This window comes from Thermobia domestica, chromosome 2, assembly GCF_964235325.1.
Source record: "Thermobia domestica chromosome 2, izTheDome1.hap1.1, whole genome shotgun sequence".
In the NCBI taxonomy this organism is placed as follows: Eukaryota; Metazoa; Arthropoda; class Insecta; order Zygentoma; family Lepismatidae; genus Thermobia; species Thermobia domestica.
The window spans coordinates 250,530,904-250,557,722 of NC_137455.1; the positions used below are offsets into that span (position 1 = coordinate 250,530,904).

General features: G+C 34.9%; 1 protein-coding gene across 1 annotated transcript; it reads left to right on the top strand.

Annotated features, from left to right (window-relative positions):
* The first annotated feature begins 280 nt into the window (after window positions 1–280).
* Window positions 281–26,819, top strand: LOC145678444 (uncharacterized). Its single transcript, XM_081748575.1, has 2 exons — window positions 281–517; window positions 24,125–26,819. Exons 1-2 carry the CDS (start codon window positions 331–333, stop codon window positions 26,671–26,673), a joined length of 2,736 nt encoding a protein of 911 aa, XP_081604701.1. The 5' UTR covers window positions 281–330; the 3' UTR covers window positions 26,674–26,819.

Consider the following 26,819-nt stretch of genomic DNA (forward strand, 5'->3'; position numbering starts at 1 on the left):
TGCACGGCGTTAGCTGTCGCAATTTTTTTGATGCAGAGTGTACCTCAAGAATTTATGTGGCCTACTGTACAGGATAATCATGACAATGGGGACCATTTCTCCTCTGAAGCTGGACCATCAAATGCATGTGTATCACCAATGGTCGTTCGACCTTCCCCCCTGTGATCGCCAGTGTTTATAATCAAACTATTGCAATAATGAATATAGTGTGGTAGGCTTTCAGTCAATAATGAAAACTTCGACAATGTGTTAAATATAAAATTACTCAGAAACGTTATTAATATTATAATTTTGGCATAGAAATTTTCGAAAAGTATGTAAAATCATAGTATGTTAAAATTATTTTCAGTTTTAGTAACTATTTCGTTCATTCTTCTATCAGGAAATTATTTTTCCAAATCAGTGTTGGCAGGTGAACAAAACTGTGCAGATGAGAAAACTAAAATGATAACTACCGAAGTGAATCACCGACTTGTCCGATTGGGACGTCAATCAGCTATCTCCTCCGATATTTATGGTAAGTAGTAGTAGTAATAAGGTTTGAGAGAGAGAGAGAGAGAGAAATAGATATTTGTAAAAGTTAAAGGGTATTCTGTGTTATTTACAAATACTTCAAAGATGAAAGTAATACTTGCTTAATCGAACTAATGTCTCAGTTTGTCTCATTATTACCGCAGTGACAAATCCATTTGCTATAGTAAGTGTAAGTTGACAACAAATCGTCGGCCCAATGCCAAAACCGCGAATGTGAAAATTTTGCTATTATCACCTAAGTGCAGTTTCATGTTATTTGGGGCACATAGATTCCAATACCAAAGTCTCATTTGTGAAATATGAGTATATTAGAAGTTATAGTCAATTCCTAAAACATGTACCTAAGTCTATATACTGATTTTTCGGAGTAAGTTAAATATTGAAATGCTTATAACTCAAAGTCAAATTTAGCACATTCGCGGTTTTGGCATTGGATCGACGAAATGTGACCATCGAAACAATGCTAGTGACCGGTTTTGTAACTATATAAAATGTAAAGACCTAGGTAGTAAAGTTATTAATCACTTACGTTGTAATTATTCTTTCAGGACGGTATGCAAAATTGTTCTTTTTGGTTATTTGCGTCAAACTAGGGGATTGATTAGCCAAGTCCTTAGTATGACGCTATCACACGTAAGAACGACTCTGAATACAACCCTCAAAGTTGTTATTGTCCTATTTGTTGTAAACGACCTTCCACATTGTCTTTAAGTTGACCAAAAAAAATATATATATATATATATATATATATATATATATATATATATATATCGAAAGTTTTAAAAAGATGTTTTTATACGGGTGCCCTCAAAGGGATACTGACGATAGGAAGTAATAGGAATTTTAAAAATTTGTGTGCAAAATATATAATCATGTTTTAAAACAGGACGACTCTGATGGTGATAACACTGAAGAAGTTAAAAGTAGATTTTGCCTTTGTATAGGAATTGTCGTGAGAATTAAGAACAGCTACGTTCTTGACGATGGAGGTGGGAAGGTTAGCAGAGATGGACAATTTTGGCTTTTGAAACATTTTAATCATACCATGGCGCATAAATATCATTTATATACATTTTCTATACATTGGTTTATTGTGAATAACTTCCGAACGAATTTCTCTCATAATGGAAGGTATACAGGTGATTCGCACCATGTTTAGTGAAACATATAATGAACACAAAAGACAAAATAAAAAGGCGTGTATTTTACCGGTAAACCGTGGATTTTAAGCTCCAAGTTCAATATTGCACTCTTTTATGACAGCGAAAACTACAAATACATCTCCGATTTTAATGAAACTTTTACAGTGGATACTAGAGACAAAATAAAGAGAACCGTATTTTGTTTAATCGGCAGCCATGGAGTCTAAGGGGCAAAATATCCCTCCAACTTCAAGATAAAACAATTCCACAGTTCGTGAACATCATCCAAGATATATTTAGTGTAGTGGTCATAATACTGGAACTCGAGGAAAAATTGTAAATACGACACGATTGCTTGCATCAACCGCACCGTATGACTGCAACTTCATCTCATATGTCGCATGTTACTTTTTCGATTCCGTTGAAACAAAAATTGACAGGCGTTTCAAATGCGGAATTGTTCCTTGGTAAAGCTTCTCTGAACGTAATGCTATCAAATAAAAGTTTACAGGAACGGAACAATGTTTCTTTCACCCGTTTGCCAAAGTCCCTACTAAATTCATCCAAAAATATCTTATCACTTGCAGAAACAATTGGTTGCATTGTGTAACTGTGTGTTATAGTACTTACTGATTGCATCACGGAAGCCTAAGTTCGTATTTCCGAAATAAGTCTTCTCAGACCCCCTTGCTCATATCAGTACGGCATCTAATGCGTAACGGCCCCTTGCGCTTATTCGCTTTCATCTGTTGTCTCATGCCGTACGCCGTTCATATATACTACCCAATAGGGTAGAGCGAAATGGGGAGTCGATTATCAAAAGTTGTCCAACAAAATAGCACTAGGCGTCAAAAGTTGTGTATTGACTAGTATAACATTCGTGATTTTTTTTTCATAATTTTTTAACTTTATCTTCATTCCCCGCAAAGGCCTTAAAATTTTGCAATTTTTATCAAAATTTGATATTTTTTGAAAATATTAAAAATTTTTAAAGCTGCCCAATGAAATCAACTAGGTGACAAAAGTTTCATAATGACTAGATTAACTACACTGTTCATGATTTTTAAAATAATTTGCATCTTCATTCGCCGCAAGGGCCTGAAATTTTGCAGTTTTTATGGTAAATTTCGAAATTTCACTTAAAATATTATAAAGTTTAAAAATCCGCCAAATCACTCCATATTAGTTTAAGGAAGAGTTGTGTTCACTAGCATAACACCCATATGGTATTAAAATAATTTTCGTGCTTTATCTTATTGCCTGCAGGAACCTTAAAATTTTGGAATGTATACGGTAAATCTCAAAATTCATTGAAAACACTGACAATTTTCAAGAACTGTCAGAGAATATCTGCTAGACGTCAAGCCTTGTGCGTGACTAGTATAATTTCGATGATTTTAAAAATATTTTTCTTTGTCTTTGTTAACTCCAACAAGTTTTAAAATGAGGTTTCATACTAATATCTAAAAATACATTGAGCATAATATTAAGATACTTATATAAATTTAACAATTTTGCATTGAATTTATTTTTGATATGCAGCTTTTTGCTGGTTCCCAGAACTCACTACGAGGAGGTGGCTTCATGTAGAGTTCCGCCCATCCACCCTACCTTTGGAAATTATCTCTTTAACTCTTTGGTTTATATTCAAGTTTTTTTTTCGAATGTGGGCATAATTGACGTATCCAAAAGTATTATTCTGATAAATCCATCTCGAGCTAAAACACCCTTCACACGAAGGTTACACACAGACGAAGCTTCGGTAACAGTTTTAACGCACTTCTCGATTGCTTGGGTATGACATGGCAAATGGAAAATAGTCAGGAGGACAGATGAACCTTCCGTTACACATTTCCGTAGATCCTCCTCAAACAAATGGCACGTTAGGGGTGGCTCGGTTACTTTGCGTTCTTTCCAGTTGATTAGGTCAGTGTAATCCTGAGCACTAAAGTGTATTGCTGGAATACTGAACTTACGTATAGGAGGTGTTTGGTTTGAGATTCTCGACCTGTATCAAGGATTCTACGCATAGCTAGTTTTCGAATATGCTTTCGATCACCGAGCATAGATACCAGTAAATTCTCCGGATGCGGGAAGAAACTATTAAGATGAATTTTCTAGCTCTAATGAGCTTCAGTTCATTGTTTAAGTACTGGAAATAGGCTATAGTACGATATAAGTTCACAGGAGCATCCTTGATAGCAGGATTACATTTAATGTAAAAGCACATCGGAGCATACATTTTCATGATGAGTGTAACCAGCTCCTTCAAGTTCGAAGATGGGTTAGTAGTGCTTTTGTATACTCTAAGCACTCTGTTTGCATCAGCGCCGTAACTTAGATTTTTTCTGGGGACGGGGGAAGCATTAATACGAGTATTTGGGCCCCTAGAAAAGTTATTTTTCTAATTCTTGAGCCCCCTCTTTCCATCTTTCTCTTACTCTTTATGGGCCCCCTGGAGCCTGCAGGCCCTCCCGCATGGCAAAGTCTGTGGGGTCGTTTGTTACGCCTCTGGACCCGTTCCATATATAACAAATTAATTAAGAGGACAATATTGACAAATTTCAAAGCCATACGAATAAATATTATTTCTAGGGCCCCTAATAGTAGATATTATTTACTGATATGAGCCCACGACACATTTTTGTTTTATGTATCTTTTGTTTGATGTTTTGTTTATGTAGGTCTAATGTAGTGAACCTGTTTGATGCTTCATTTATAATTTCACGTTCGTATCGTATATGGAGTAAGAAAATTTTGTCTTAAAATAAGTCCTCCTCGAACGGCTATGAGCTTTCCTGGGCGTAGTTGCCCCCTGCCCCCCACAAGTTACGGCCCTGGTTGGCAGTAGTTGTCCATCTGGCATAGAATAATTTTCCCGAACTTCTTGATAGAAAGTTCGGTGAAAACTCACCAGCAGAGATTGCTTTGCAAATATCCCACATAGTGCTAAGGTTTGGTCTGTGCTAAGGTTTCTGACGTCTTTTTCCTTCAATCGCTTGAAAATTAACGATTGGTAAATCCTCATAATCACCGGCGCATATCTGTCTTCAACATTGGAGGGAGGGCGAGTAATACTCTCCTTTTTTTTTTTTTTTTTTTTTTAGCGATGTTCAAAATATTTATGAAGTTGAAAAACGATGCTCTGGAGGATCAGGGGAGCAGAGTTGCCTTCAACATTGGGAAGCGGGCATATTTGACGCTTATTCTAGGGGACATCAATTTCGTGTTACTTTCCTTTGTGGCAATCAGACACAACTTATCACATTTCTTCCCAAAAAACACATCTCAAATCGTATTATTAGAGGAGACAGTCCCCTACAATTGATTAAACGTTTTCCTATAGTTCTCTTGAATTTTTGAGGACTCACTGTTGCGCCATCAAAATACTCTTGAATATGCCTTAGAACATACCATAAAAATTGCAAAATTTCAGGCCCTTGCGGGGGATGAAGATACAAATTATTTTAAAAATCATGAATGGTTTAGTCAATCTACTCATAATGCAACTTTTGTCAGCTAGTTCGATTTTATTGCGAAGCTTTAAAAAAAAATCAGTATTTTCAAGAAAATTAAAATTTTCATCAAAATTGAAAACATTTAAGGCTCTTGCGGGGAATGAAGATGAAGTTCAAAAATTATGAAAAAAATCACGAATGTTATACTAGTCAATACACAACTTTTGGCATATAGTGCTATTTGATTGCACAACTTTGATTTTTTCGCTCCACCCTACAACCCAACTCCCCTCTCTTGACTCTTCTCTGAAAAGAGAAGCTCTTCTCTCAAAACCGTTTTTCTCTTTTACTTGTTATGTTTACAGAAAAAGATTTACTCTAGAATGTAGACAAAGTAGTTGATTTGATTGCCTCATCAAGTGAAGAACTGCGTAAAATACTGTCAAATTAACTGAAGTAAATTCACGATACATTACATTGTCTCAGTATTATTGTCTTTTTTTGCGATCTGATTTGTACTACATATTTATTCAGTACAGAAAATATGATTTTGTCACTTATTATGCTTGCAACTGACGTGTTAAGTTTATGTATGTATGTATGTACCTATCTATCTATCTATCTATCTATCTATCTATCTATCTATCTATCTATCTATCTATCTATCTATCTATCTATCTATCTATCTATCTATCTATGTATATATATCAGTAGGGGCTTTTTGAGGACCCGCGCCAAGGACCCTAAACTTGGCCAGTCCGACACTGCTCGAATCCGAAGAAATATAACCTTTAAGAACAGAAGGTATATACAAACGATATTTCGAAACTCACTCCTAAATGTAATGGTCAATATTACAATTTGCCCGCGTTACAATTGTTTCTGGTCTCCCCTACTATCCATCTATACTATTTTGTAGAAAATCATTTCAAGACATCGTAGGTTAGAGATCACATCATTATTTTCCGGAAGTTTTACCGGTATTACTCTGTGATATATCCCATCCCACCAACACGTTCACTACCTGAATTTCTGGAGAAGTGTTGATACTAATTTCTTCTACACGTTATTGGGAGTATGAATATTAAATACTAGCCAGGAGTTCCTTATAATAGTTCGGGTTTCGATTCTATGTTGTCTCTGTTCGATAGGAGGCCATTTTTGTAACAAGAATAACATTATCTACGATACGTCTTTGCATTCAAACTCAATCACTGAAGGTAAATAATTTTGTTACCCCTAATTCGGTACACCAAATTAGTCTGTGAAATCACGTATTGCCATTTACGAAATCGGTTTGTCCACAAAACTGTTAACAGATCACAAAGGAAGGAAGAAAGAACCAAAACATCTTTGATAAGTCCCGGGTTCGATTCTTAAAATTGTTCTCGAAATAACCTCGGGGCTTGGAAAAATTACATTACATGTTCTTACCGACTAGGAAAAGAAAAAATATGAGATGCACTAATGTTTTGCAGAAGTCAAAACAATTACTACATTGCAATAAAAAGGAACATGTAAAGGAAAAACTTAAAAACTAAAACTCTAGAAGTACACATTCACTAGACAAGACTTATGTAAATAACACAGACATAGTGTCGTGGAATATTAGAAAAAAATATTTTAAATTACATTGAATTTATTTCTTCACTTCTTTTTTGATAAAAAGAAAAATAATAAATCACAAATGGTTGCTACAAATAATCCCACTGAAATGGGGTTGCTAGACGCACTAGTAGTGTTCCACATTACACAAAAAATCACTGTTTATATCACTATCTCAAATATGTTTCTGGAAAATGTTCTATTTTTCTATAAAATTTATTATTTGCAAAAATTTGTACATGAAATTACAATAAATTTATTTAACTTCGTAAACACCTAAAAAAGTATGGTGAACATTTCGTATAAGAGTTATATACAACAAACTGAAGATACTATAAATAACAATTCTAAATGTTTTTGGAATTTTATTAAATCCAAGAAAAATAATAATTTTATAAATAAATGTTTGTTTTACAATAATTAAAAATTTAATTCTGACAAGGATATACGCGTAGTAGACAGTTTTGCGCGGTATTTTCGAAGCATATATAGTTCAGAATCTTCTTATTACGTTATTCCTGATATAAGTACTATAGAAGTCTCTGAGAATTTAACAATTGATTTCATAACTGAACTTGAAATTAAAGAATCTGTTTAAAAAATTAAAGCCGTCTAAGGCAAGTGGTCGATACTCTATTCCTAGTTATGTATTCAAAGGTTATGGTGATATTTTAATTGGACCTTTGTATTATATTTTTCATTTATTATTGAAACCGTCAACATTTCCTAAATTGTGGGAAGTCAGTAAAGTTATGGAAAGAAGTAATACGAACTTAATAAAATTATAGATCAATATCACTTGTATCAACTCCGGCTAAAATATTTGAGCATATTTTTAATAGAATTTTTAATCATGTTAAATCATACATATCCATATATCAACATGGATTTTATCCAGGACGTTCAACTGTGACCAACTTAATTACATTTATTCAAAACCTCTCAGATTCCACAAATTCATTTCACGGTTGATACCATATATACGGACTTCGCAAAGGCTTTTGACAGACTCAAGCATGATTTATTACCACAGAAATTATCTCCTTTGGATTATCATACAAATTATTGACATTAGTTGTATCGTATCTTAAACATCGCGTACAGTATGTATCATATAATCAACTAAGTTCGTCACACTATAGAATCTTATCGGGCGTACCACAAGGTTCAAATCTTGGACCATTAATTTTTTCTGTTGTTTATCAATGATTTGCCTCGAGTTATAAAATACTCCAAATTTTGTTGTATACAAACGATATGGGACTGTATAAAAAATGAAGAACAAAGGTGATGTAATCAAGTTACAAATGGATTTAGATAGCTGCTTCAGATAGAATATTGACAATAAATTGCATTTGATATAAATAAATGTTCGATAATTACGTTTCCGAGAAAGATAACCCAACTTTTTTCCAATTACTTGATGAACAATATAATAATACAAAGAGTAAGACATGTAAATGATTTATTCGTCCTTGTAGATTCTAAACTATGCTTTATTCAGCATATACTGTACATAAAATGATTAATGAGGCATACAAATCCTTAGTATTTTTAATTAGAAATACAAATGAATTTACTAACATAAGAGCCTGTACGGTTTTGTTTAAAAGCTTAGCACGGAGCAAGTTAAAGTATGTGTCAGTAGTATGGACCATAAACAACATGAAAGAAACATTGAAAGAATACAAAACAAGTTTTTAAGATATTTTTATTTTAAAATGTATAGGGTGAATTCCTATGACATGAAAGTTTCTTCTAGTACATTATTGGACATTTTTAAATATTCGTCATTAACTACACGGCGGGTAATATCTCAATTAATATTCCTATTAAAGTTGGTGAATGGCATTATAAATAGATCATGAATGCGTAAGTATGTTAAATTTGAACACTGCCGAAACGAACTTAAGAACTAGACACTATTCTATAATGTGAAATCTAGAACTTCCATGCATATGAATCCTCCCCTAATTAGAATTTGTCGGAATTCAATAATGTATCTAAGAAATGTCCAGAGATTTATATTTCTCTATCATACACTTTTTATTTGAAATTGTTAAAACACATTACATAAGAGGTGTGTCAGATGATTATTGGAATATTGCATATATTGTATGATTTTTCTCTATCATATCCTTTACGTTTGAAAAGTGTTGAAACAAACATTAGACAAGATATGCATCAGATGATTATTGTAACACTGTATATGTTGTTCTTTTCTTCTATTAGGTTATAGATGTAATATTGCTTTTGTTTTTCTTTACACTAATGCAAATCTAATGTGTATCCTTTTTTATTTTATTTTATTTTATTTACTCTTCTTTCTTTTTATTGTTCTTCTTTCTTTTAGTTTCATTTTATTTTTATTGATATTATTGTACATGTGTATAAGTATTTCTATGTAATTTAATTTTTGTAAGCCTATTGTAATTGGGACAGTAGTTCTGTTATAGCTGACAAATAAATAAATAAATAAATAACGCCAACACTTTACATTACAAGAAGGTGATCCAACCAGTATGTGGACGATGAGCAGTGACAACATCGGAGATTTCCTCCCAAACAAGGGCTGGCGTTTGAGCGGACAAAATTCTGAGAACTAGAGGCCAATGCATAGAAATGAAGCGAAGTAGAATAAGCTTCTTACCAAATCAAAGGCAACTAAATAATATTCTTCTGTATCCGTTTTATTCAGTTACACATGGCGTTGGATTTTCCTCAAGAATAATTTCACTGAATTCAGTTCACCATTAAGTTCAGTTCCATTCCACTGCTACACTAATTTACCAACACGTAAGTTCCAAAATATTCACACTGTGTTTAGTCAGTATAGTCACGAAATCGAAAATACGTGAAGGGCCATTTTTCGAATTACGAGGGTCTTTCGACAAAAATCTCTTATAGAGTTCATTTTATTATTTTCATTTTTAATTTCAAATACAATTTTAAATATATTTAAAATAGCATCACAATTATATAAAAATTCATAGCACCTTTTGCTTTCAATATGATATTATACAAAGATTCATGAAATTACTAATTTTCTTTCACACTACATATTACTGTATACGTACAGAATCCTTTCATTTATACATTACTCATTTAATGTTTATTTATTGGCACCTTACATGCTAATATTATAATACTATAAAATTAAACTCTTTTAAATAGAAACATAGATACTCCAAACAAACATATTTTACTAAGGCAATAATAAAATTTTCTGAAAGTTTTACTAACTTGTTTCAATATCTTTGGAATATTGATGAACACAAAATATTTAAAATATGAGAACATATAAACACACATGATTGGAATACAAAACTTACAAACTATACAAAATAAAGTGTCAAAATTTAAAAAAACTTTAAAATTTATTTGCTTTCAAGAGTTACATTTAAATTATTAGTGTAATAGTTTAAATATGGTCACTTGAGAACGACCTGCTTCGCTTTAAGTATAGAAAGAATCCTACCCTTCAAACATATATATTGTTTGTGAGGAGAAATATGGAGTATTATGTCAAAATTTAAAAGAACAAAGAGAAGGGAAAATTCTCTATGCCGGGCTTTAAATAACTTAAAGAAGCAAGTCCAAAAAAAGCAGAAGATCATAGTAGGAGCGTGGAACGTTTGAATCTTCAGAAGTAGGACCTATGAGTCATTGGAGGTGCTGGGAGTTAGTGAGCATAGCGTGCAGCCAATGGAAGGATTCAAGATAAAAGGAAATAGGAAATGGATACAAGTATATATATATGGGAACAACAACAGAAAGAATGGCGTTGGAATTGTCCTGAATAAAAATATGAAGGAGAAATTGGTGGACGTGAAGGAGTAAACTACATAATTATTAGAGTTAAGCTAGTATTAGGAAAAGGAGAAACCCTGAATATAATCAGCGCATACAAAGTTGGGTGTGATAAAGAGACAAAGCAAGAATTTTAGATGAAACTAGACAATACTTGGCAGAATACTCCCCAGCAAACTGCAGACTCGGCTATTTTAATTTTATATTCTCCACAATAGTTGGTGCAGGGATGCCAGCCTCACAAACAGATGTACATTTACTTCTTTGACAGAAAGCACTTAAACAGACGCGTACTACAAGTCTAGTACTATGAACAATAGCGCTTTTACCACAAGGCGTTCATACGTGTCGGCTTAGAAGCACCAGGCTCTAGAGGAGCCGACCCGGTGACAAAAAAAAAAAAAAAAAAAAAAAAAAAACTTAAATTGATATTGTTTCAATTTATTTTTATGTTTTATTTGGTTTGATTTTTGTTCATGGTACAACTTCCGTGCATGTAACGTACCGATAAGCTATTAACAGTTTGTTTCTTCGTAAAGAATATAAATATAAAAGCTGTGGTGATTCCATTACTTTCTTCTCGCAAAAATAAATAAATAAATAAAAATATGAAGACAACCATACTACTTTTACAGAAGATGTTAAATTTGTGATTTGCCACGGGGCATCAATTAGCCTCAATTTAGATCCTCATTCGCATTTGATATGTTGCTTCTTTTTCTCTAAGAATATCTTTTAAAAAAGACTTTTCTTTTGAACTGCTTTCCATTTCTTATTTTCTGAAATTCTTTATCAAGCAGTAAGTGGATCCGAAAGAAGGTATGAGAATCAGGATTTTTTTCTGTATAATTCTCATAGACAACAAAGGTATGTTTTGATCAATATGTTCAAATAATAATCTGCTCTCAGTTTATTGTTTGTACAAATTAAACGGCGTGACAAACATCTTGGCATTTGAAGGCGGCGCTCCAAGTTCCCTTTAAATGCTGCTAGCAAATGAAAGGCCAGCGGTATTGCCACGTTTATTTTGTACACATCCACGTCTATCCTCTGCCACCTGATCGCGCTGTAGTTCGTCCGCTTAGTCATAGCTACACCCCTTAGCACTCGGCAACGTCGCGTCACAGCTTGCGTTTTATTCGTTTAGCTGAAATGCCAAGATGTTTGTCACAGGCTTTAGTTATTATTTCCAAGTGCTACAGTGGTTAACATTTTGCTCTCCCCTTTTCGACCTTTCCATCCTCTTGCGCAAAAATTAAGACATAAAACTTAAGTAGGCCAGTGGCGGATCTAAAAAGAGTTGCGCGCCTCCCTCAAGGGAAAATATAACTTCTATTTTGTTATTTCAACGAGATGAGACGATTAATGTATTTTATGTCAATATATCACGGGTACTTGTAGAAAGAATTGATTTTGATTTTAATTATCCTTTCAACAGCTAGGCTATATGAGACAGGACCTACTGATTAACGTGGAATCCCTCCCTGCAAGTAGCTAAAATCACTCCCTGCAAGCAGCTGAACGAAAATGTTGACTGGGTGCAAAATCAAACCGTGAAGAAACTTTACTGAGATACTACTTACTGAAAGATTATCCTGTAAAAGAGTGTAACGTAATGACGATTTAATTTTCCTTAGCTCTGCCCAGGGGAGGAGATATCCGTCAATTCCCGGGAACTTTCAGGTTGTGTGCCTGGAAGAAATACTGCAACTGAACAATTTAATGCTTGTCCCGTTCTATTTTATTTATATAGCAGAAGTTATAAGGATAGAAGAAACAAAATCCTGAGTTGTTGTGAAATACAAATACTCCACTTTACTCTTGAAGTTGCATAAAAATACGACTATCTTCACTCATTTTCTTAACTTGACTTTTGGAACGTGGAAAACTACAATCCATTTACAAAATGTATAATGTAATCAAAATATTTTTCCCGATCGGATCTCGGATCTGGGTCCGGATTTCGGATCTGGATTCGGATCTCGGATCTGGGTTTGAAATTCGGATCTGGATCCGAAATCCCGATCTCAGATCTTGATTCTTATCCAAACCCACATCCCACCCAAATTGTAATAAATTTGAATATCTAAAATTTGCCAAAAGTAATTTCACGAAGTCCTGACAGTGAAGAAGAAAACAGAAAATTAAGACGAATATTGACACGTCTATTTGTCTCCTTCATTTTACACTAAAGATCAAATGCTTGCCCTACTAAAAAAAAAATTGACTTGATCCGGATGAGAGTTCGAATGTCGAATCTAGGTCCACCCGGTTGCAGGACCGAGATGAAATACACACATATTTATATTTGAAACCGGAATACAAAACTCGAATGTTTAAAATTCCTCAATACACCTATTTCATTGACAGTTAAGAAAACATAAACAGTTAAGACAAGTATTGACTAGTTTTTACGTATATTTATCTTGCTCAGTCTGCTCTAAATATCAAATGTATACCTTACAATTAGATTTAATAATTATTTAGTAAATCACAATATGAGCACCGAAAATAAACTATTAATTTTGGTGCCCTTATCTAGATTTGAAATTTCGGATTCATACATAGAATCAGGCTGAAAGATAAATATTTGAGATCTGGAAACCGAAACATGTGCTAGTACCAAGATCGTAGCCGTTTGTAATAAAAACCTAGGTTTATACCTAGGTAATGCGAGCGTAAGGCACTTGCACTAATTCCGCATGTACTTTGGGAAACACGAGAAACTAAAAACGGATAAATATTCTTTTTCAGGGGCAAAGTCCCGCTTTAACATGACTTTTCATGAGTGTTGTGTTCAAATACGAAAACTGTAATGGCGACTTGTTTGAAATAAAGGCCTTTTCTTTTTTAGTAATAAAGTTAGGTACCTTCACATTGAGGAAAAATTAGCAAAGCAGATTCCACTGATTAGAGTGCTGGCTCTAATGGAAGCTTTCACACTGAACCGCAGATTTCCTCATGTGGGTATCGGATTGCCACAATTCACCTTGCTGACAGACGTGGTTTATCAGGAGGTCGGCCAAGATTCTTTTGGACTTAGCCTGTAAACTGCTTCTGGTTTCAATTATTTCCATATAACAAGACTAACCATATATAAAGTTGGTTCGGAATGATTTAAAATATCACTAATTGACCTTAAGGGGATAATCGCGATTTAAATATTCGTAAATCAGATGAGATGCGAAAGTCAAGCGTTAAAATAAATCCGATAATTCCTAATGCAACCTAATGATAGCAATAAAACTCCTTATGTAACGTTTTCAAAGCTAAGATTAACAGTTACCTTTTTGAAGAGGTTTACAGCAACATAGCATATTATAAATCCAATTATCATAAGTAGTACCTCTGACAGCCCCGCATTTCACGTCACCATCGCCCTTCATCCTGACAAGTGGGCAATTCACTTACCCACAATGACTTTTCAGGCGTTCCAGTGACATCAATATCTCAGTTTGGGTTTGGGATCATGCTTCGGTGAACCTTGACTATCGCCATCACCAGCTATTAGAGAATCAGAACTTGTTTCTGATTAGAAAATGTGGGTAACTATAGCTTTTCGTCTATAGAAGACGGAGAGTGTATGGTATTATCGCAAGAAATATTTGATACATAAGACTTAGATTGTCAGTATTTAGGAGCAACTTTTAAAATAATCAGTTACTTTAAATGTGCTACGGATTAGCTGAGAAAACCCGACAGCCATAGTCGTGTGGTCTGCGGCATTAGACTGTGGATCGTTTGCTGTGAATGTCTTGGATTTAAATCGCGCTTCGGGCATAGGTGTTTTTAACTGTCCTCGTTTATTTTATGTCTGTGTGGTGTCATAATGGTTACAGTGTAATCCGTGCAAAGCGTTCAACAGGTTAAATAATCTTATAAAAAGCTGTTACCTTTTTATATATATAAAACAGTGGTTAGCGCGTGCCTTCGGTGCCCGTGGTCATGGGTTCAGTTTCCGGAGAAACACTCAACAATTTCAATGTTGACCCAGCATCGTGAGGACAATTGGGGAGTTATCTTAAGTAAGAGGTTAGGGACTCCAGTCTAGAAAGCCGGCATTAGGGACTTCGGGTGTCGATACGTTGACTACACATCCCCACTTTAAACGTAAGCCCGCTGGTAGGAACCAAAGGACTGTCGTGCCAAGAATTTAGTTTGTTTTATCATAAATGCCTTCTTTATTATTAAATTTTATCCAATATTTTCTTTTCAACCAGCTTGCGAAACTCAGACCTAGCTACTTTGTTTCTTTTTAATTCGTGTTCATAGTTAGCACAACTAATCACTAAGCAAAAACAACCTTTTCAATAAAATTCGCCTCGCGTCTTCCGTAGCTCTAAGTTTAGTTATTTTTAGCTTTGTTTTTAAGTTGAAGGGCGGTTTATCATTTCCCCCTCGCTTTCCCTAATTTTTTTCTAGTTTTAGCTATATTTCTTTGCACGGACATTGCGCCTATACGCACGTGCTTAGTGTGTTCGTTTACAAAAGCGGGCCATTTTCCTGCCACTATAGAAAGTAAGAGTGCCCTGTATCAGAGAAATATTAATTGACGTATGTAACTGAATATATCTGTGATGAAGTCATAATTACTCAGTTTTTGCATCGTACATAGTTTCCTCATCCTCATTAATCTCTTCACCCCCGCTTCCTGAATTCCAGTTCTAGTATTCTTTCTTGATGGGAGACTGATGTCTCATGTAGGCTTTTAACTATAACATCAGCAATAAAGAAAGTAGGGTTTAATTTGCACTAATTTTAAAACATTGCGTTAATAATAATAATAATAATAATAATAATAATAATAATAATAATAATAATAATAATAATAATACGGAGCGCGCTCAGGCTACTTGTTATGATTCTTGCTTCGCAAATGGATAATACCGGGTTCGAATTCGGAGACCAGCCATCTTGACTGAGGATTTTCCAGAGTTGCTCCTTGGTTATACTGGGCAAATGCTAGGTTAGTACCTTGATCTAAGGCTCTGGAGACCTTCCTTCCATTCCTTTTCCAATGTTTTCATCTGTTGATTACTACAGTGTAAAGTGGCCTCTGAGGATGTATCTGGTAGCTCATAGTAAAAAAACAATAACGACGTAATATATCTTCACGAAACGTGTGGGTTAATTTAACTATAGTCTTACAGTCCCAATAGATAGCTAAAGTTTTAATATCAATTTCCTGACTTTTAAATACTATTTTCATATTGTTTCAGCTCTCAATTTTCTCATGTATGTTCCCATCGAGAATTGAACCTGAGATCACATGAACAAATGCAATATGTTTAATATTTTTGAACACTTTAAAATACAAAACACAAAACACTTCAATGATACGATGCATGGATATGTTTTGGTTACGTCCTGCAATGTATGATTAAATAAACCTGGAGGGTGAAGAAAAATAACAGAAATCTCTTTTATATTTACTCCTTCAACAAACTCCCGATCTCAGAAGGGCAAGCCATAAGTTAGGTAATAAAGTCATACAACGAATACAACAATATCGCTCTCCTGAAATTCTCGTGTGTATTTTTAAAAGTCTACTGTTGTTCCACGCCAACCAGTCTATATTTTTTTGTTGTATATACCTTCTAAGTGAAAGATATTCATTATTATATTTGTTGATGGAGTCTAGTGAGTCAGAAATTACTATTAATAAAGAGTTTGTTTTGTCCAGTATTCCTGCGATTAGAAGGGCCTCATCTAAAAGATATTTCATTTGTATATGAGAAAATAAGGAAGTTTATTTTCTAAGAATAAAATAAATATTTTCAATGTGAAGCTAACATTAAGTTTCGAAGAGGAGCTAAACAGGATAATTTGTTACCATTTACATCAGTTTTCAGACAATTCACTATACTCTGAAATGGGAAGAAGTCAAACTTGGAAACATTTTACGAAAGAGACTTCGACAGAAAGTGCAACATGCAAATATTGCAAGGTTAAAATAAAATAAAGAACAAAGGTAGCACAAATGTGTTATGGAAACATTTAAAAGTACAGCAACCTACTATATTAGTGAATCCGAAAAAAACTTTTGACGAATTTTAGATATTCAATTTTATCATCACAATTTCAGATGTAGGTTTGGATACGAATCAAGATCTGAGATTCGAATTTCGGATCCAGATCCGAGATCCGGACCCAGATCCGAGATCCGGATCTCACTGGATCCGGGATATCCGGATCCGAAAATTTTGGACCATCCCTAGACTATACACGATCAAAGAAACCTTGAACAAGACTTGTTCAACATCATTCAAAAGTATTTGATGAAAAACATGTCACCACAGATGTCATTTTTGTCTTGAATTGAATAGTTCAGTTCAAGACATTACGTTTCAGTCTATTCTGACAATCCATTTCAAGAGCATTCAATAACCAGTCAGCCCCCGAGGTGATTACAGAAAAATACAAAACAACTATGTTAGCGTCGTGGGACATAACGGCAGTTGTTGAATTAATACATTTTATGAATCTTTTCCAGGTTTATATATGATGTTCAAAGTGTGATGTGTAAACTGCAGTATCCTGGGAATGATTACATTTTATCCTATTACAATATACGCAATGATTTCATCATAAAATCCACTCATAGTATTGTAGAAGTTGTTTATTATAGTAGAAATTGCGTTCATAGCCGCAGGTTAACATCACGAGGGCTTTATCGTACGAGTATAAAGACGCGTTCAGACGTATGCCATAAAAAGGACTGTGTAAAAAAGAGAAAGAAAGAAAAACGACTGGCCACTGAAAGCGAGAGTGATATTTAACCGAGCCAGAGCAGAAGTACTGGAGGGATCCCGCACGGGGGTACGTCCGTAGGGAGCAGGCGTTCATCGACGAAGTGTATGCGTAAATATAAACGAGAATAGTGCAAAAAATACTTGCTGTTAAAATCAGTGTGTGCATATTAAAGAGGAACATATAGCATATTAAATTCTACTGTTGGAGGAATTGTTTATGATATAAGAAACAAGTATCTCATGAAGTATAGAGTTAAAAGTGCGTAACCATTATGTGTGCTCCATTCTATGCAATTTTATGCGGTATCAAGTATTTTTGCACTATCTTCTTTTATACCCATACTCTCCGTCGCTCACAAGACTGCTCTCTGAGGACGCATCCCATCACTATCTTGAGGGTCCCCCTACTACTCTCCTGCCCTGGTTCGGTTAAATAACTTTTCCTTTTTAGTGGTCAACTAACAAAAGTTGATTTGTTTTTTGCACAGTCGTTTATATGAGGTAAATCCGAGTGCGTATTTATATCAGTAAGAGGAAGTTCTCATAAAATGAATATGCATCGAAGAATTCAACTCTTACTCTAAGAAATAATTTCTAAGTTACTATGAGCGGATGTCCTGATGAAATACGAGTAACTGGATGTAATAAGATGGCACCTAATCACATAAGTTCGGATGCATATTATTAATATGTGCGCAATTATTTTGCATATGTCAGGGTACTAACAATCCAGAGAGTCGTAGGAAATTATTTATATCAAGAAAAGTGAAAGAAAACTGCTTTGATAATTTGACGAAGTATTCTTAATCTGCACCCGATTTTATACATATTCAACACTGTACTATTTTAACGTAAACTTAGTTAAACTGTATTTGATGTAAAGGGCCAACATACTTAATGAAAAATGTATGACGAAGCTATAAAATCAACTGACATGCTTTTTAAAAGGTGTAATATAGTCTAATAAATTCCAAATGCCAGCAGACAATTAGGGAACAAACGCTTATATTGTAGTTATTCATGAGCAAGTCTGAACTAAATTAATACGCAGTTTTCTTTACACCTATTTACATATTTTCGATAACTTGTTTTGTACTGCTACCTATCAACAAGTATATAAAACACGATTCAATCCCAGACAGCACAATGCACATACAGTATCCGTATAGTACATGTACAATTGCACGGATGCAACATGTGCATCATCTATATAAATGCAAGCCTGTACATGTGATGCACATATACGTCACAAGTCCTATTCAACATCTTCACTTGCACAGGACATGTGCAATGCACACCTACACGTCCTGCACAAGTGATATACACCTACCGCGCAGGTGATTTACAAGTAGCACGTATTCGATTTAATGTAGTGCAAGGTGATTTACATGTAGGACAGCGGTGATTTATACGTAGCACATAGGTGATTTGCACGCAGTTCCCAGATGATTTACATGTACGACAGAGGTGGTTTACACGTAGCACACACAGTGTTGAATTCAGACATTTTCACCCGGGGGGGAATGTCAACTCCTCGGGGGGAGGGTTGTTTTTCTGTATTTTTGCAAGAAAGCAGCATATTTAACAATTCCATTCATATCCACATCTTACCTAATATTAAGACTAATTCAGGGTGCGAATTGGCGGGGGGGATGCCAGGGATTTCCCCCCTGACAAAAATCTTTCCCACCCTGGAGAAGGAAAATTTTATCCCTGGCAGGGATAACTTTTTCCCCCTCTGGAGTATTTTTAAGTGGACATAAAGATAAGTAGGTCTACTTTGCGTAGCTAACCTAAATATTACTTGAGTGAAAATTTATGAAAGATCTCACATCTCAACTGTTTTGTACTTGTTAGTGTATATATATATGGGGGGAGGACTGGGTGCGCATATGGGTGAAATTTATCCCCCCCTGGGAAAATTTTTCAATTCGCACACTGGACTAATTGCTGCTAAATATTCAATGAGAGATTATAATTAAAAAAAAACAATCGTTTAATTTTATCTAAAACATTAAATAAAGACTGGCAAAAATATTTTACACTAAACTTTAACTGCTATTTACAGTAACTATTTTTATTATTATTTCCTATATTCAGTAGTTACTGTTTGTTACCAATATAGAAGTTTTTAAAAAGATTTAAATTAACTGAAATATTTTTTGTCCTAAAACAAACATACATAGGAATATCTTAACAAAAAGTTATCATCCTTTCTCATACTTCTGATTCTAAATCAAGCATATTAGCCTTGGTTTCTTCACTGCATCAATAGTTTAGTTTACGAAATCTTCAGTAGGATTAGTGCCGTGTCGTGGAAAATCAGCGCTTGGCGCGAGAGTATACGATGGCACCCGTATATATGAGTGAGGTCGACAGACCAGCCGTGAAACATGAGAAAATTTTAAAAAGTAAACCCTGCTTTTCCTTGATTTTGAGCACTTTTCATTACTTTTTTCCTTTCATTTTATATATGTGCACGTGTTTCATTCCTGTTTTTCTTTTCTCCTTTTCTTTTCTGTTTCCCTCCCGAATTTTACAGCCCCATTACTTCATTACTTCGGCGCCCGGGGCCGTCGCCCCGCTTGCCCCTCCCCATGGCACGGCACTGAGCAGTATCTTCATCACCTTCAATAGCAATCTTTTACTCATATACTACTATCATATTGATAAATTCTCTATAAATCTCTAACCAAGGAGGGATAACTGTTCCTTCCTGATCCCTCTAAATGACGCACTCTGAATCTCACCCTTTAACTGAATTATTTTTAATAAAAGAAAAGTGTGTTTACTTTAACAATCGTAAAATCATTTACGTCTGTTACTTCCGATGGGAGAAATGGGATTTAGGCGCTCTATTTCAAATAATGCAAGAACTGTACATTTTCAAGAACTGAAGTCTGCTGACATCACAGATCATATGGAATGATCGAAAGATCTTCCCTAACTTTCCTTTCCTATCTCAATCTGTGCTAGTGCTACCTACTAATATATAATATAGGGCGAGAGTATAGTACCTACTAAAATACAAACCTTTCTTCAACAGTTAACAATTTCATGTTCTGCCAAACTCGGTTATAGAGTTAAGAAATACAAGTTTTACTGACTATTTGGTGTTCTATCTTAGATGTTGCATGTTTAATATTTATATAGAATGGTTCTGCGTCATTTATATGTATATTGAGAGATCGGATTTCGTCTGCACGTACACGGAAAGAAAGCAAATAATTGGTTGAAGTAATTTCTACATTTTGTGACCGAAATTTTTTGAGTTTCTCCGGGGGGGAATGAATTTTCTTCGGGGGGGAGATTCCCCCCGGGCTACCCCCTGAATTCAACCCTGAGCACACAGGTGATTTACATGTAGGACAGATATGATTTACACGTAACACACAGGTGATTTACACGCAGTACCCAGACGATTTATATGTAGGAAAGAGGTTATTTACACGTAGCACATAGGTGATTTACATGTACGACAGAGGTGATTTACACGTAGCACATAGGTAATATACATGCAGTGCCCAGGTGATTTACATGCAGGAAAGAGATTATTTACACGCAGTAATGAGATGACTCACATGTAGGACACATGTGATTTCCTCATAGTGCAGAGGTGAGAGGTACAGAGCATATTCGAGATGCAACGAAAGAAAAGAGTTTATATATTTGGTGCCTTACGCAGCAACACCATCTATAACACCAAAGATATCAACTTTAAAGTATATCACATATAACTCAATTCTCAGTGAGATTTTTACTTTTGGAGTTTATTATTTGCAACGAGCAAAGCTTCAGGTAGTATCTCTGACATGTTTGCCAAGTAACAAATAACGCAACATATTCTGCTGTAATCGGTCACGAAAATAATTTTGTAAACCTATGAACTGTCTGACAGTACAGTGCTGCCACCTGTTGATCTTGTCCCCTAGCTCAGCTGACGTTATAGAGTTTTTACAATCATTCAGCTGTTATTCGTCGAAAAGTCTCTATAACACCGCCTGGAGGAAAAACGACACCTACCAAAAATGGAGATTACTTTATATTGTTGACGAGAATGAGAGTAAAAGAATGAAAGTAAAAGTATACACTTGCACGGTATTATAGACGTTTCATACACACGTGCAGTACCCGTGCAAATGCACATGTGCACACAACAGCTTAAGCACCGGTAATTTAAATGTGTTTCACCCACGCAAATGCATATGTGCACATATCCGGCTCAAGCATCGGTTACGTACCTGCGCTGCATCCATGCAAATGCACATATGTACATAATGGCTTAAGCACGGGTTATATAAATGTGTGCTTCATCCATGCAAATGCACATGTGCACATAACGGCTTAAGCACGGATTATGTACGTGCGCTGCATCCATGCAAATGGACATATGTACATAACGGCCTAAGCACGGGTTATATAAATGTGTGCTTCATCCATGCAAATTCACATGTGCACATAACGGCTTAAGTACGGGTTCTGTACGTGCGCTGCATCACGCAAATGCACATTTGTACATAACGGCTTAAGCACGGGTTACGTACGTGCGCTGCATCCACTCAAATGCACATGTGTATATAACGGCTTAAGCACGGGTTATATAAATGTGTGCTTCATCCATGCAAATGCACATGTGCACATAATGGCTTAATCACGGGTTACGTACGTGTGATTTATCCACGCAAATGCACATGTGCACGTAACGGCTTAAGCACGGGTTATATAAATTTGCTTTATCCATGCAAATGCACATGTGCACATGCACGACTTAGTCACTGGTTATGTAAGTGTGCATAACCCACGCAAATGCACATGTGCACATACACCGGTTATGTATGTGTGCTTCATCCACGTAAATTCACGTGTACGGCTTATGCACGGGTTATGTATGTGTTCATCATCCACACAAATGCACATGCGCACATGTACGGCTTATGCATGGATAATGCACATGTGTCGTACACGTACGTGTTGTCTGGGATACTTCTATGATCTTGGAAAAATTGTTTCAATTTCATTCGTGACTTTTGTTCAAGTCTCTTGAATGATATTCCTTTGGATGTGTAAATTTAAAGTATTGAATGTTCTTGTTCAAGCTTTGTTTGACCGTTCACAAACAGCATTACACTTCCACTAGCCTGGGAGAAGTATGGAGTGGGATGGTGGGTTCCATATGAGTTGACTGCGGCTCAGAAAGCGATACGAACAAGTGCCTTTATTACGTTCTTGTCTCATGAAGGAAATAGTGCGCTGTGGAGTGTTCACATGCGATGAAAGTTGTTTTCTAAATGCTACTTCACAGCGTCAAAATCATTGGTTAGTACTACATGAAATTCCCAAATAGCCAAAACCACCACTGCACAAACATTCATGATCAGTGCTTGGTGGACTGATCACAGTATAGTGCCTGGCAAACTTCTAATACATGAGCAGACGATCAATGCAGCTGTACATTCACAACTTTTGTGTGGTGTGCAGGAAAAAAATAGAAGCAACTATTTGTGAATTGCAGATGTGTTATTCTGCTTTAGAACAACGCAAACAGGGACGGATTTAGGGGGGATGTAAAGGTGCACATGCACCCCCCTTGCGTTGTAAATATACACTACCTAAAGTGAGAAGCTAGCAGTGAGTTTTGCAAAATTTATAGTTTAAGTCAATTTTCTGAAGGTTGGAGGAAAAGAATTCATTGAGAGCAGACACTTAGCATTTCCAAAGGAATTCCTCATTCACATCATAGATGCCTAAAGGCATTTAAAAAACTCAAATTTAATTCAAATGTACTGGCAGTTATTGGTGCACCCCCCTCAGAGAATCCTGGATCCGGCCCTGAACGCAAAAATTAATTTGCCTGAAGTTGCTTGTGACTAGTGGTGTCATTCAGCCGGTTCGCCCAACCGCTTGTTAAAATTTTTCAGGTACCCCGAACTAGTTGTTAAAGTTGTTTCTATACCTTTGGATCAAATGTTTACAAGGAAAAATGTGTTTTCTATTACTATTATTGAGAATAAGCATATAAAGTGTTAGTCATGCAGTATGACTTAATTCTAATCACTGTTACTAATATCACTGGAATAAATAATAATAGTAATATGCAGGTATATAATAATACAATCAAGTGATAATTTAATATTAAGACTAAGTCAACGTATTATATTAATCAAAGAATCAATTGTTAAATATTAATCACATAATTGGTTGTTAAATGATTTAAATGACATCACTACATGTGACAGCATTATTCAACCTTCCCATTTCTCAAACGACTCCGCTGGATTACCATTTGTCCCTTTCATTAGTCAATCGTCTGTGGGGACGACGCGTCGTGACGGTTGCGAACACATGATTGGGTAATCCACTCACTGAAACATTGTACTGTGGACGTTATTGCAGAGGTGGCTTTATGATTTTGATTTTGGGTAGGCCTGCTCCCTCGCTTATGGGTACACATCTGATACACATCTGATTGATTAATGACAGGAGGAAATTACTTTCACTGTAGTGGTTGATGCTATTTGTTAAATAATTATCTACCATTAATATAAATAATGGAAAATATATTTACTCTTTAATGTATCTTTTACCGTCTATATATTTTTCAAAAAATTTGGGTAGGCCCGTGGCTGCCCCCTAAAGCCGCCACTGCGTCTTTGTGTCTTAAACAGTTTTTCAAAGAACCATATGTCTATAAGTGAAATTGACTTCTGAATAATTGGCTAACATGATTTGAAACTTCTTTAATATTTTTCATTGATTTGGTGCAGTTGCCTGCCAACTTTACTATTCAAAAGTCTGTCTCAAATTAGTGATTTACTATTTGCAGAGAACATGTCAGATGGAGAAAGAATGTTGTCTTATGCAAACCTACCTACGAAACCCGGATTGTTTCAAGAACAAAAGCAAGTAACATTAAATGCTCTTAATTTGTCTTCATGTCGAGCAAAGCAATCTAAAAATGGATCTTCTATTTCTCAACTCAGCAACTTCACCATGACTTTTGTTATTTGTGTCTTCCTGAGCCTTCTTGCTAGCGTGTATTACCATAAAAGATTTAAAGAGAGAGAAATATATGAGAAATTTAAAGTTCTCCGCAGCAAATTTGAGGATCACAAGGCAGCTGAATATATTATAGGGGAACAAATACGTGACATGGAAAAAAAATTATCAGCTCAAGAAGCTAGTCTTAGTACAGCTGAAGAGCAAATGAAGGAAACTGTTAGGCAAGCCGACAAATTAAGAAAAGAACTTGAAAATGCTCAGCATTGTTTGAAAGCTCAAGAAGCAGTCAGAGACCAATTAAAAGTTTCCTTAAATGATAGTAAAAGTGCATTACAAGTTAAAGAAGACGAGAGAAAGAAATTGGAGGATATGGTTATTGATCTTAGAAAGTCTCTTAATGAGAAAAATGATAAAGAACGCAAGTTGTCTGATTCTCTTGAAAGCACTCTGTCTAAATTAAAGTCAGAAGAAGATCTTAATCGTGCTTTGGAAAGTAGACTGCAGAAGGAATTGTTTTCGAAAGACGTATTACTGGAACATGCTGACCAACTTCAGAAAGAAGCCTTAAATTTTCAGGAGAAAGTTCGTGAGCTAGAGAAGAAACTAGATGAAACTGAGAAGAGACTTCAAGCTGCCTTGCAAACTAGAAGTGAGCTTTCAGAAACGAAAATCGCTGAGCAACAGAAAATATTTGAAGATCTAAACATGAAGTTTCAAGAAAGTCTCGTGGAAAAGAATGTTCTTCTAGAGGAAATAAAGTTACTTAATAAGGAGAAGGAAGATCTTGAAAGACAATATAAAGAAAACAAACAATATACTTTAAACTTTGAAATGCAGATGGAAGAAAGCCTCACAGATATTGTTAAGATAAAAAGTAGAAACTGTGAACTACAAACCGAATGTGATAAAGTGAACTTCCAATTGCAATCAATAGAAGAGACTTTACGTTTAATGTATGATGAAATGAAATCGCTATCAGTAGAAAATACAAGATCAAAAGATGAAGTTGTGGATGTTCAAGAAAATTTTAACCAGCTAGAAAGGTATTTTAATGCATTCTGGAATGAAAGGCAAATGGTTATGAGACACTTAGAGACCCTGCTTCATGAAACACACAGTGAAGATAAAGAAGACGAAAATCTTATTAAAACTTTCAAAGACATTCAAGTAAATCTTGATGATTGTGTTTCCGAAAACCAAACATTAATGAAGCAAATTGTACAGTTTAATGGTGAATTGAAAAATTCTTTTCAACAAAATGAATCTAATAAACAGCATACTTTAAGTAATGTTGATGAAATTTTGATATCAAATTTTATTCACTCACCAATAAAAGAAATTGCAAACGACTTAAGCAATGATCACAAATTTTTAAGAGATCATGAAAACGAAACCTCTAATATGCATAAAACAGAAGCTTGTGGTGTAGTTCAAAAGTTTCAGAATGATATTAAAAATATAGAAGAAGAAAGGAAAAGGAAATGCCTCAAATTGCTTCCTACAGAAACCCCAGAGTTTGGCATTCAGAATAAGACACGTTTTTCTATGAAACAATTTTCATCTCCAGAAGATCTATTTGAGGAACTAAACACAAAAGTTGGTCTTACTAGTGAATGTGATTTCAATGTCGAGTTGAATGACGGAATAGCATCAAAAGTTCCATTATCTAAAGGAATTAAAAAAACTAGCAACTCAAATTCGATTAATCCCAACGAGCAGTGCAATTTGAAATATTTAAATGAAACTTATTTGTGCGGTACCGACATTGTATCTTCAACTCTTTCAAGTGTAAATGCTAGTAAGAATCTTCATCCAGTAAATGCAATTACTATTGAAAATACTCCTATTGAATTATTTATTAGCGACATCCCAGAACAAAAGCAGAGAATGATACAAGCCAGTGAAACTATGTTATGTGGAAATGAAATTCAAAATGATATTTTCAAAGAAGAATCAATGCATTTATGTGGATTTGAAATATTCCAAACTGTTTCGGAAGGAAATGATAATGAAACTGAAGCAATATCTAAAAATGACGATAAATCACAAGATGTCCCACGTAAGCGAAGAACAAACAATTTACAAGTTAACTATCCTGCTAATACAAAATTAACAGAATCACCATTAGAAGAATCAGATTCGTTGCACAAACTTTGTGTTGAAGTACTAGAAACAACCAAGAAATCTAAGTCAATGATATCAAAGAGAAATAAACCTCGTACTACAGTGGATAAAAGGTTAGTGGAAGGTAGCCAAGATAGAACACAGATCATCAATAAAAATTGGAAACAAACATCTCAATCTCCTTTAGATAGACAATTAAGTAACTTGTTAAGACATAAGTCTAATCGTCCATTAAAAGGGAAACAATGAATAGTTAAGTGCATGGAAACTCATTTACAGTACATAAGTAAAAGGAAATAGTTTCGTGTGTTGTGTCTTTTTTTGGTAATTTAAATTACTTGCACATTTGCTGTACAATGTATTGTATGCATACGAAATAAAAATTTATAAATATT

Excerpts from the sequence above, each read along its gene's own strand:
- LOC145678444 (XM_081748575.1), top strand. The coding sequence starts at position 331 with ATGTTAAAATTATTTTCAGTTTTAGTAACTATTTCGTTCATTCTTCTA. Across the intron at positions 518-24,124 it reads TATCTCCTCCGATATTTATG|AGAACATGTCAGATGGAGAA; the intron begins GTAAGTAGTAGT and ends TACTATTTGCAG.